Raw genomic sequence first — 13188 nt, forward strand, 5'->3', positions numbered from 1 at the left:
GGCAAGATCAATATGTAGTATTTTTTTTTTTTTTTTTTTTTTTTTTTTTTTTTTTTTTTTTTTTTTTTTTTTGTGGTTCAAGGTCATAAATAAAACACTTTAGACATTCAAGGTCATTTAATGTCTATAACACCTGCAGTCTTAATCTCACAATTAAAATTACTTACTTTGGCCCAAATAAACAAATGCTCGTCAGAATTCTTCTAGTTGAAAGAGAAAACTGCTTGTCTGGAACCAATCTACCATACGGAATTTTAGCCAGTAGTCCTGTACTCTCTGTTATACTCGAAGTGGTTAAAAAAATAATGTTGCCATAATAGTTGTGCAAATGCATCTTACCAAAACATACTAGGAAAGAATGTGCCTATCATATTCAGAGAAAGTTCATGCCAACCAGACACTGTGTTCACTGACAACCATAAAAAGCTATGTCAAGAACTGTTAAGTGATGCGGACATAAGAAATCAGAGGTTGGGGTGGGGCGGGGGGGGGGGGGGGGGGGGGGGAGCGATCCTCTGTAACAAGGAACAGTGAAATGTGTGGTGCACCAATGAATAGCACCATTTTACCACATCTGACTGTAATAGGTGTTTCAGGGGATGCACAACATTAATTGCTGGTTTCCACGTCAGCACAGGTATGAAAAGACTATGTAGCTATGCAAATGTTAGCTACAGGTGACATAAGACACACACGGAGAATATTATAGTAATAATCAATGCTGCTAGTTTTCAAAATTTATAGATTTTTATGAGAGTTAAAAATAGAAATAAGTATCCCTGAGTGGAGAATAGCCCATCAGTGCCAAGGTAAAGAACAGCTGGGGGATGTGGTGTTGATGAGAGACAGAGCACACACTGGTGATACCACGAAATATTCGTCTCTGTCTGTGAAGAATTTATCATGTAACTGCTTTCTAATCTTCATAGCACTCAAACTCATCTGACTTTAATTCCAATTATAACTTCTGCCTATAAAAATAGTTAGCCAGTCGTGTTGTGTATTTCCTTATGATCCACACAACCTTTTTTAAATGTAAGCTTTTGTAATTCACTTGAAGCAAATTGCAGAACTGTTATTTATTTTGGAATACTTTGTAAAGTTCAGTGCATTGTAATATGATAGTAGTATTTGTGATAATGTGTGACCTACCAGTGCAAATTTATGTGATTGGTTGATATAGGATTATGGGCTTTTATTTCAATTTATATATCATGGAAAAAATTTTTCTGAACTAATGAAAGTTCCAGCAATTGCTGTAAGTTGTTGTATGGAAAAAGGGACAGTTCGTGTCCAGAAATATTAATCAAGATTCTAAACAAATTTAGGAGTAGATGTTGACTCAATTTGATTTTTCTGGAGGGTTTCTACATAATCTGTAGCAGCATTTGTAACAGTCATTTAGTTCATAAGTATCAGTGTTGCTTCAGTCATAGACCGCTGACCTCACTGTTCGGTCTCCTCCCCCCAAACGACCCAACCCGCTTCAGCCATACAGTTCAACTATTGTGTATGTCAGTATTTTCCATTAAATAGGATGTTGAAAGGCAAACAAGTGTGTGTCTACTGTCTGTGTCCTGTGTGTTGCATTTCAGATTTATAATAGACAAGGCAGAATAAGTTTTAGTTCTTGCTAACCATTTTTGTCTGAGATTTCTTTCATACAATGTTAGTGTCATACTAACTTTCACAGTGCCACATGTATTAACATTTTTGTCTGTAGATTCATCAAGAATAATTCTAATTTTCTACTACATATTGTCACTTGAAGTAGTAGACATAATATAATTTTTTCCTGTGACTGGTGTAGGAACTATAAACAATCCATCAGCACGAGGGAACAGTAATGCAGGACTTAATTGTATCAGTTTTTTAAAATTAAATTTGTCTCACATAATTAGTGCAAAAATAGCACTCTTCCCTGGCTTAGCTTGGGTAGCACTAAGTTTCTATGTCCAGACGGCTTGCCTGGTATAGTGATTGTAAGGTTAGCTATATTAGTTGATTAATTAAAATGTCTTTGAGGAGTGGGAAATATCACTACCTTCTATTTGTGAACTGCATGATAGTAATAATGTCATGTCAGTCATGGTTTGTAGCTTAGGTAAGTGCTGGAAAATAACAAGAGCCATGCTGTCTGGGATGCCCATAGATTAAATAGTTATTTCATTTACATTTGACTTGTGATTTTAAATTGCCAGACTAATTTTTCAAATATTGTCCAGTCAGTCAAATGATAATTACAAATTATAAGAAAATAGGAGTAGGATACTTACTGTGTCTTTCATAGGATGGAACTCTTTGTGTGCTGTCTTATTACTTTTTTTTTTAGTTTACACATAATCAGACTAACTGAACAGCATAAATTATGTAGCTAATTGAGAGAAAATGGAGTAATTGGTGGGAGGGGGAGGAGTGGTAGTGTGGTAGACTCTCAAGAGGTAGATCAAAACACAGGATTTAATGACTTTGAATAGCAAGGTATTCATTTCAGTTAAAGATTGCATTTGTGTTATAAAATGACTTGGTTCATGATCACGAAAAATGCTCAGACCACCACATCTATTTTTTGAGCTGAACATGAAGCACTCAGAGTATTCTGCTCCACAATAGCCATGAACTGATATGAGTAACATAGTACTGATGCCTACATTGAAAACTCAAGTCACTCGTTAAAATGCTGAGCTGAGCCTGCTAGTGAGATACACCACTGATTGTGTACTTTTTGGACTATCCACCCATGTAACACCAACCTGATGTCGTTCATTTGATTCATTTCTGTGAACAGACCCAGAATCAAAAGTCTCAGTGTGACTATACATTACACCTGGTTTTTAACTTGTCTGAGCCATATACTTTAAAACTTCTGACATTTACAATTACTTCAGATGACTGCATAAAATGTGAGCAAGTCTTAGTTAATTGATAACCTGTTCATGTTTTTTTTCTGCAAGTATGCCAAACAGTACTTCCACCACTCAGTCACAGTAATCTTACCATCAAAGTAAGACATATTTGAAGTACAATCTGCTGGATGAGCTGGAAGTGACACACTCAAATACTGACAGGTCTCTGTAGTTATGCTGCTCCATTGGTTCCCACAGCTGCTGACAGTTGTGTGTCAGGGTATTCATACAGCTAACATAATGTTTGGGGTACTACATAGACGCTAGATTTAATCAAGATTCAGGAATTTATAGGTCATGAAAGTACCTTCAGAGTCATGATTGTGCTCTTCTAGTTGTTACAGATGCCTGTAGCTGTTTCATGTGTTATGTTGCAGAAAGAAACCACTGTATTGAGCGGAAAGACACTCACTCTGTAAGGGTTGGTGAACTCCTAGAATGGAGTCGTGGCCAAACCAGTAAATAATACACTATACGTATATTAGTGGTCCTGAAGAAGGCCTCAGGAACATTCTCGTAATGTAGTATTGTCTGCACCACCTCATGTTATTGCAGCAGTAGTTGCAGAGTGTTTGTGATGACATTTATTTGCAGGCATGTGAATACCAACCTGTTCTGACAATGTGATTTATCAGGCAAGGCTACCAATCACCAACAAGTCATTCCATTTCTGTATGGTTGGGCAAATATATATATTTTTTGTGGATTACAATAATGTTAGCAAGAGTGCAGACATTATTTGTCTACTTAAGAGCATCATACATAAGATGATACGAGGGTAATCCCAAAAGTAAGGTCTCCTATTTTTTTATAAGTACATAGACCTGTTTATTTGTACAATGGTTTACATCAGTTTACAACTTGAACATTTAGCTATTTTTTGACATAATCACCATTTCTGTCAATGCATTTTTGTTGACGCTGTGGCACTTTCTGTATGCCCATGTCATACCAGCTCGCCGCCATGCTGTTTAGAAAGTTATGAACTCTTCTTTCACCTTGTCATCGGAGCTGAACCACTAGGACTACAATTAACACTGACAGGTACTGTGAGACTCTGAAAAAACTCAAACGGGCAATTCTGAACCGGAGAAAGAGGAATGTTGAGGAAGGGCGTACACATTCTCCATGACAACACTCGCCCACACATCGCTCAGCAAACCGTTGCTCTCCTGCAACAGTTTCAGTGGAACATAATCACCCGCCCACCCTATAGTCCTGACTTGGCACCCAGTGACAATCACCTGTTCCCTAGGTTAAAAGAACATTTGTCCGGAAAGTGATTCAGCTCCAATGACGAGGTGAAAGAAGAGATTCATAACTTTCTGAACAGCATGGCGGTGAGCTAGTATGACATGGGCATACAAAAACTGCCACAGTGTCTACAAAAATGCATCAACAGAAATGGTGATCATGTCGAAAAATAGCTAAATGTTCAAGCTGTAAACTGATGTAAACCATTGAGGGAAATAAACAGGTGTATGTACTTACAAAAAAATAGGAGACCTTACTTTTGGGATTACCCTTGTATACTGAGCTAATTTTCAAATGGGACTGATTATGCCTTGGTTTATTTGGACAGTGAACTGTTTACCTATGGCATGTTGGTTAACTTTAAACACCTTTCAATCATATGAAATAGGGTATATTGCTACTCACTACATACAGAAGGCATTTAGCAGCAAACACGTATTGAACATAAATGTGTATCTTCTGTTCAGTGCATCCTTTGTGATGAATAGCAATCTATCCTGTTTCATATAACTGTTATTCCATCCCAGATTTACAATTTTTAGTGGGATTCATGTTCATCATGGCAGTTACTAAGAATGCTGTCATCAGTCCACTAACAACAAACTTTCAGAGGCATCCTTCCATTGTCCATTTGAGTAAAAGGCATATAGGCAGACAATTGCTCCCCTTACATCACATATCACATTCAGGAATAGTTAAAACATGACAGGATAATGTTTATTAAGGGTTATGCACACAGTGCTATTTTGTGGAGTATAGAGTAAGTTTGACTGGAATACTCTCTTTCAAATTCTAAAGGTGGCAGGGGTAAAATACAGGGAGCGAAAGGCTATTTACAATTTGTACAGAAACCAGATGGCAGTTATAAGAGTCGGGGGGCATGAAAGGGAAGCAGTAGTTGGGAAGGGAGTAAGACAGGGTTGTAGCCTCTCCCCGATGTTGTTCAATCTGTATATTGAGCAAGCAGTAAAGGAAACAAAAGAAAAATTCGGAGTAGGTATTAAAATTCATGGAGAAGAAATAAAAACTTTGAGGTTCGCTGATGACATTGTAATTCTGTCAGAGACAGCAAAGGACTTGGAAGAGCAGTTGAATGGAATGGACAGTGTCTTGAAAGGAGGATATAAGATGAACATCAACAAAAGCAAAACAAGGATAATGGAATGTAGTCTAATTAAGTCGGGTGATGCTGAGGGAATTAGATTAGGAAATGAGGCACTTAAAGTAGTAAAGGAGTTTTGCTATTTGGGGAGCAAAATAACTGATGATGGTCGAAGTAGAGAGGATATAAAATGTAGGCTGGCAATGGCAAGGAAAGCGTTTCTGAAGAAGAGAAATTTGATAACATCGAGTATAGATTTAACTGTCAGGAAGTCATTTCTGAAAGTATTCGTATGGAGTGTAGCCATGTATGGAAGTGAAACATGGACGATAAATAGTTTGGACAAGAAGAGAATAGAAGCTTTCGAAATGTGGTGCTACAGAAGAATGCTAAAGATTAGATGGGTAGATCACATAACTAATGAGGAAGTATTGAATAGGATTGGGGAGAAGAGAAGTTTGTGGCACAACTTGACCAGAAGAAGGGATCGGTTGGTAGGACATGTTCTGAGGCATCAAGGGATCACCAATTTAGTATTGGAGGGCAGTGTGGAGGGTAAAAATCGTAGAGGGAGACCAAGAGATGAATACACTAAGCAGATTCAGAAGGATGTAGGTTGCAGTAGGTACTGGGAGATGAAAAAGCTTGCACAGGATAGAGTAGCATGGAGAGCTGCATCAAACCAGTCTCAGGACTGAAGACCACAACAACAACAACAGAGTAAGTGTTGACAATATGTCATTGTTCATGTTGGAGACAGTCAGATGGCTAAGGCCATGACATTAACCAAGTGTTATCGAAAGACCAGAAAACAAGTACTCAATTGTTACACCAAAATACTTAATGGTTTCATCTGAAATATGATGCCTTGGTTATGGTGACAGAACGATTGGAAGGTCACCAGTAGATTTGCTGCAAGTGGTGGGGATTACGTGAAAATCAGTCTGGCTGCTCCTTTTCTGAGATGTGATTGATGTAGCAGTTGACAGTATGAATTTCTACATTTGTGAACTCTCAAGTTTAAAGGACTATCCAAAAGCTTTATTAGCTAATTTTCTACATATTTAACCAGAATTCACAGGGGTTTTTCCCCTCATAAGTGTGGTTCACTTTCGTTCTGACTGCTAGTACATACAGGTTATCATCATCTTAGAAACGAAGTTTTTTCCATGATCAGAACAAAATCATCTCATTGGTAAGTCCTTGGTTGCTCAAAATTAGCTTTTACTCTGACAACTTAATTTCCATGATCACTTTTTGGCAGATGTTACCAACATGTGGTTCTTGTTAAATGTGTTGGTGGTCTCATGTAATGTCTTACTTTGTATTTTGGTGGTAAGAAATATGCTTAAAAGCCTCACGTGTGTGTGTGTGTGTGTGTGTGTGTGTGAGTGTGTGTGTGTGTGTGAGAGTGTGTGAGTGTGTGTGAGAGTGTGTGTGAGAGTGTGTGTGAGAGTGTGTGTGAGAGTGTGTGTGAGAGTGTGTGTGAGAGTGTGTGTGAGAGTGTGTGCGAGAGTGTGAGTGAGTGAGTGTGAGAGTGAGTGTGAGTGTGAGAGAGAGAGAGATATATATCCCCTCTCCCAATCCCTGTACAAACAGTGCCCTATAGTACACTGAATGGATAAATATCACGATATATGTAAGGCCATGTCAAGAAACTATGACCTGTGGTAAAATGTGTAAATGTTTCCCTTATAATTACTGAGCTTTGACATTTGGAAATTTGTATTGTAGTATCCTTTAGCAAGTGAGGTTCAAAGAATGTTGGGTGTAGAACAGCAGCTGTACTTGCTCTTTTTCCCTTTTAAGGGAGAAGCAGTTACTTTGCTTTCAACAATTGCTCAACACCTTCTCCTAATATGGAACTTACTGGCAGATTAAAACTGCGTGCCGGACTGAGACTCAAACATGGGACCTTTGCCTTTCACAGGCACGTGCTCTACCAACTGAGCTACCAAGCACGACTCACAACCTGTCCTCTCAGCTTCACTGCTGCCAGTACCTTGCCTCCTACCTTTCAAACTTTGCAGAAGCTCTGCTGCAAAACTTGCAAGACTAGCGCTCATGAAAGAAAGGATCCGTTCTTGGTCTGGAACACAGTTTTACTCTGCCAGGAAGTTTCATACCATAGCACACTCTGCAGAAGAGTAAAAATTTCATTTGCCTAATATGTTCAACATGTTAACTGTTGAATTTTTTTGGGCATGTATTGGTTGGATTTTGGAAACCTTGACACTACCAGTTTTCTTCAAAATAAAACTAAACTGGTTGTGTTAGATATAGTTTGTCACATCATCTGGTTCATTTGTAAAAGCTTTGTTTTTTGTGTTGCATCATGTAATGGGTAAAAGTGGTTCTTTAACTACTATTCTTTTTTCAGATCCATTGCACCGTGCCTGACAGTGTATCTCTGTGTGGGCCAGAACACAGTTTATCATGCTTTGTATCTTGATAATTTTTCGTGTGGTGAGATGGCCCAGAAATTAGCAACTATGCTTGGAGTATCTGGTGATCAGATACATGACTTGTATATGCAGGGTCCTAATGGTATTCATATCCAGATGACAGATGAAGTTATCCGAAATCTGAAAGATGAAGCCCTTTTCAATATTGAAATATTGCATGGTGAGTATTTTATTCACACAAACAGTTTTATGTAGTACCATAAAATGTAGCTCATTCCAAGAATCAATTTTTATGATGTAAAACCACACCCAAAATAATACAACATAATATCAAAGTGAAATTCTGACAACTGGTATAAATATCACAATTTGCTAAGTATTGTAACAGATCATAATTGGATTTGTCATGCCAAATGATCTGATGTAGTACAATATGATAGTTTGTAGTCAGACATTTTAGTGTACTTAACATGGAGGAACTGAGAAGACATGTACGGAGTTCAAGAACAAACAGTAATGTCACTGATTTTCGAACTACACTCCTGGAAATTGAAATAAGAACACTGTGAATTCATTGTCCCAGGAAGGGGAAACTTTATTGACACATTCCTGGGGTCAGATACATCACATGATCACACTGACAGAACCACAGGCACATAGACACAGGCAACAGAGCATGCACAATGTCGGCACTAGGACAGTGTATATCCACCTTTCGCAGCAATGCAGGCTGCTATTCTCCCATGGAGACGATCGTAGAGATGCTGGATGTAGTCCTGTGGAACGGCTTGCCATGCCATTTCCACCTGGCGCCTCAGTTGGACCAGCGTTCGTGCTGGACATGCAGACCGCGTGAGACGACGCTTCATCCAGTCCCAAACATGCTCAATGGGGGACAGATCCGGAGATCTTGCTGGCCAGGGTAGTTGACTTACACCTTCTAGAGCACGTTGGGTGGCACGGGATACATGCGGACGTGCATTGTCCTGTTGGAACAGCAAGTTCCCTTGCCGGTCTGGGAATGGTAGAACGATGGGTTCGATGACGGTTTGGATGTACCGTGCACTATTCAGTGTCCCCTCGACGATCACCAGTGGTGTACGGCCAGTGTAGGAGATCGCTCCCCACACCATGATGCCGGGTGTTGGCCCTGTGTGCCTCGGTCGTATGCAGTCCTGATTGTGGCGCTCACCTGCACGGCGCCAAACACGCATACGACCATCATTGGCACCAAGGCAGAAGCGACTCTCATCGCTGAAGACGACACGTCTCCATTCGTCCCTCCATTCACGCCTGTCGCGACACCACTGGAGGCGGGCTGCATGATGTTGGGGCGTGAGCGGAAGACGGCCTAAAGGTGTGCGGGACCGTAGCCCAGCTTCATGGAGACGGTTGCGAATGGTCCTCGCCGATACCCCAGGAGCAACAGTGTCCCTAATTTGCTGGGAAGTGGCGGTGCGGTCCCCTACGGCACTGCGTAGGATCCTATGGTCTTGGTGTGCATCCGTGCGTCGCTGCGGTCCGGTCCCAGGTCGACGGGCACGTGCACCTTCCGCCGACCACTGGCGACAACATCGATGTACTGTGGAGACCTCACGCCCCATGTGTTGAGCAATTCGGCGGTACGTCCACCCGGCCTCCCGCATGCCCACTATACGCCCTCGCTCAAAGTCCGTCAACTGCACATACGGTTCACGTCCACGCTGTCGCGGCATGCTTCCAGTGTTAAAGACTGCGATGGAGCTCCGTATGCCACGGGAAACTGGCTGACACTGACGGCGGCGGTGCACAAATGCTGCGCAGCTAGCGCCATTCGACGGCCAACACCGCGGTTCCTGGTGTGTCCGCTGTGCCGTGCATGTGATCATTGCTTGTACAGCCCTCTCGCAGTGTCCGGAGCAAGTATGGTGGGTCTGACACACCGGTGTCAATGTGTTCTTTTTTCCATTTCCAGGAGTGTATATATGTAGGAATCACATTTTTCATGTGGGGAAATAACAGCAGCAGAAAACTGCAGGAAAATACAAGACAATCCATGGATGATACACTAGCTACAGGGCTTCAGTGTTGACCCTTAATATGAACAAATGTAATATATTTTGCAGAAATAGGTTGAAAAACACATCAGTGTTACGCAACACAATTGATAATTATTCAGAGCTGTAAAACATTAGTAGGGATGTGTGGAATGATTTAAAGTGGAACAACTGTACAAAATTAAATGTAGGAAAACAGACATCAGAAAGTTTCACTAGAAGACTGCTCAAGTAAATGTTGTTAACCTATGAAAGAGTGAGCTTGCAAAGCTTTTGTTCAGTTGACATTTGTGGTGCTATTAAGTCTGGACCACTCACCAGATACAATCAGATGATGATGATGATGATGACGATGATGATGATGATAGTTTTTTGGGTGCATGACAGCAAGGTCTTCAGCATCTGACAGGATCAATAGAGGAGATAGACAAGACCGAAATAAGAGCTACATGTTTCATTAGACTTCTTTTTTTTTTTTTTCCAGTAACTGAAAGAACCTTACTGAGATGCTCATCCATTTCCATTGGTAAACTATATGTGAGGAGAGTGGTGCATTGCGGAGAGGTTTATTTAAAATTCTGGGAATGTATTTTCCAAGAAGAATCGAGTAACATATTGCTCACTTGCACATATATCTTGCAAAAAGGACCATAACAGTAAAATCAAAGATACTATAAACCATACAGAGTATTACTGACAGTCATCCTTCCCAGATCCAGTTCGTGAATGAAACAGAAAAGGGGAAAATGATTGTCGAACCCCAACTTCTCTCCATCACACACTGTTAGGTGGCTTGTAGACTATACATTGAGATATATACTTCTGAGAGAGGTACTGTTCATCGTTTGAAGCATGGTTATAAGATTTAGTATGTGCTTGCTTGTATCTGTGAATATTCTGTAGCAGTAAAATTTGTGTCAATGTTTCATAAACGATTTGCAAAAAATACTTGTTGTCTGAAGTTAACGAAGTATCTACATTTTTGTTTTGGTTCTTTACAGATCAAAATGGGGCAAGATATCGACTGCTATTGAAACCATCTCAGTCTCAATGAGATGCCGATGTGAGATTTCCTCTTTTATATTTTGTACGTGGTAATCAGTGGTGTTTCATTAAAAGTGAAACTTGTGCCTTCTGAACTGTTTCTCATGAGGTTGCCTTCAGTATTGACAGAGTGACTAAGAATTGTTATGGTGGTTTTTTACCAGCTGTTTTCTATGCCATGTTGTAAGGCTTCAGATTTTTATATCTTCGTTGCCATATTGCACATGCCATAAGATATATTTATTAGTACTAATTACTGACTTTGACAGTATCATTGAATATGGTCTCCCTTTTTAGAGGCTGCATATTTTTTTAAGGAGAATATGTGATCATATTACTCCAAAAATTACACAAGCTTTGTTTCTATCTTCTTGAAAAATTTCATAAAAGATACGAGCAAACGTGTTACCACTTCATTACCTTTATAGCTGGGTGGTGCTTCCCAGCTTCAAAAAGTGCCTGTACACACAAGTATTGTAGAATTTATTCGTTTATGTGCCTTTGTGTAGTAAAGTAATCATTAACATTTAACAAGTTTTTCATTGTACTGAAAGACATTTTATTCCTTTCTATTTTTATGTAATGTTAAATCAGTCTGGTGTTGACTAGTGTCATACAGATTGTAAATTGAGTCATAATCACCTGTCATCTTTAGCATGTGTGCTGTTGTTTGGAAAGCACAAAAATGTTTTATTTCATTATCCTCTCCTCAAAAGCTGTACCTCTGGAAGGCGCTTTTGCATGGAGTGCGAATTCTTGAATTTATTCTCAGAAAAAGATTTATGTGGTTACTTCCTGATAAAATCCAATGTAAACTTACAGTGTTTAGTATCTTAGTTAAAGTTTCTCTAGTTAGTAAAATTTAGTTTTTTGTTAAGCATATCATGCACCAAAAACAGTGAGCAAAATTATTAAAAACTGTTGATTATAGTTCATTTTTAAGTAAAAGTCTTACTTTTTTTAAATATGAGTTTTGGTTGACTTTTCGATATTGAGGTGTGCATTGTTGTAGCTGTTTATTACTTTTACAGCTTAAGTCATTTAAGTGTTGATGCTTATTATTTTATGTGAAAATGTTTCTACATTAGACGCTGTGTAGAATACATAGTTCCAGAATATAGTCATAACGTAGCTCGTTACTACAAATGGGAATTTTGAAGGAAAGTCCTTCATTTCATTTCAGTACTGGGAGGGGGGGAGGGCAGTGGCAGTATTTTTAGACTTCCATTCCCTTCTAAAGGTTGCATTATCTTCATTTGAATCTTTAGCTACAAATACTGTATTCTGTCAATTCATTTTCAAATTTCATTGTGAAACTTTCATTCTTTGGTGTATTGTCTGAAAATGTATGTTTTCTTATACTGAAATATCAGAATTTATCATTATTATTGAAGGGATATGTAGCTATGTAAATTATAACATGACAGTTTTTGTACCAGTGTGCCAGCCTTCTGTGAGTCAGCTGGTGATGGACAAGTATGTACAGTGACTGGATGACGGTGCTGACTGTGTCAGATGGTATATTAAAAAGTAACCTGTCTATCTCATCCAGAAATTGTACATGACTCCCTGTTATCCATTTACTGCCATAAACTATCATTTTCGTAAGAGTCACTGGATGTTTCCAGTAATTGTCTGTATCAGCGTTTCATCCTCTGCTGTAAAATAATGCGTTTCATATCTGAGTAGTAAAAACAGGGATTTGATTTTTTTTTTAGCACAGCAGCATTTATATACTTCAAAAATATATGGTGGTATTGAAAATATATTTTATTGTAATTTGAAGTTTCCTAGTGCTTTCCTAATGGAATTTTTGCATGCAAATGATCTTGCTGGACAACAATTATGCATATATTGAATTTGGTACTCTTTATTTACAAATTATTTCCATAATTTTGTTTTCAATTGTACAATAAAGAAAGAAATACATAAATTTTAACTACAGTTTGTTGAAGTATTTACTTGAAATTGTCTCTAATACCTATATACTGTCCCCTCATGACAGAAGGTGGTCCTTTGTTACACAAACATAAGACACTTTGCTACAAAAGCTAATGAGAATAGCATCATCCATAACTAAAGACCTTCCTAAACATCAGGCCTAGCCACACTCACAGCATTGCATTATATGTTTTTAAAAGGTTACAAACCTCTCTTGGGTGTGGTGGAGTACAAAGGAGAGCACAATGCATGGACTGAAGTCACTGATTTTATATACGGAACTAGTATCCTTCCTAGTTACCTTTCTGTGGTTTGTGTGCACAATGTTGCATTTAGGTCCTTTTTTTTTGGGGGGGGGGGGTTGGTGGTATTGGGTTGTACATGGATAGTAGTGTGCTGTTGAATGAAGGTGTGATGTATCTATCAAATGGTTTTTCCCCCTTTTTTTTCCTTTTGTGATAAGAATTTCAAGGTGAAAATGGAACTTACTTTTAGTATGT

At 39.0% G+C, this 13188-nt stretch overlaps 1 protein-coding gene across 5 annotated transcripts in view; it reads left to right on the top strand.

Moving 5' to 3' along the window:
• LOC126471125 (transcription factor CP2) overlaps window positions 1–12691 on the top strand; it is a 941484-nt gene extending 928793 nt beyond the window's left edge. For all 5 annotated transcript variants that reach the window (XM_050099206.1, XM_050099210.1, XM_050099207.1 and 2 more), the window contains 2 exons: window positions 7643–7887; window positions 10705–12691. In XM_050099206.1, the coding sequence (XP_049955163.1) occupies window positions 7643–7887; window positions 10705–10757 (298 nt within the window). In that variant the 3' untranslated portion in view covers window positions 10758–12691. The remainder of the gene's footprint in view (window positions 1–7642; window positions 7888–10704) is intronic.
• Window positions 12692–13188: the final 497 nt, after the last annotated feature.

Source organism: Schistocerca serialis, chromosome 3 (assembly GCF_023864345.2).
Source record: "Schistocerca serialis cubense isolate TAMUIC-IGC-003099 chromosome 3, iqSchSeri2.2, whole genome shotgun sequence".
Taxonomy (NCBI): Eukaryota; Metazoa; Arthropoda; class Insecta; order Orthoptera; family Acrididae; genus Schistocerca; species Schistocerca serialis.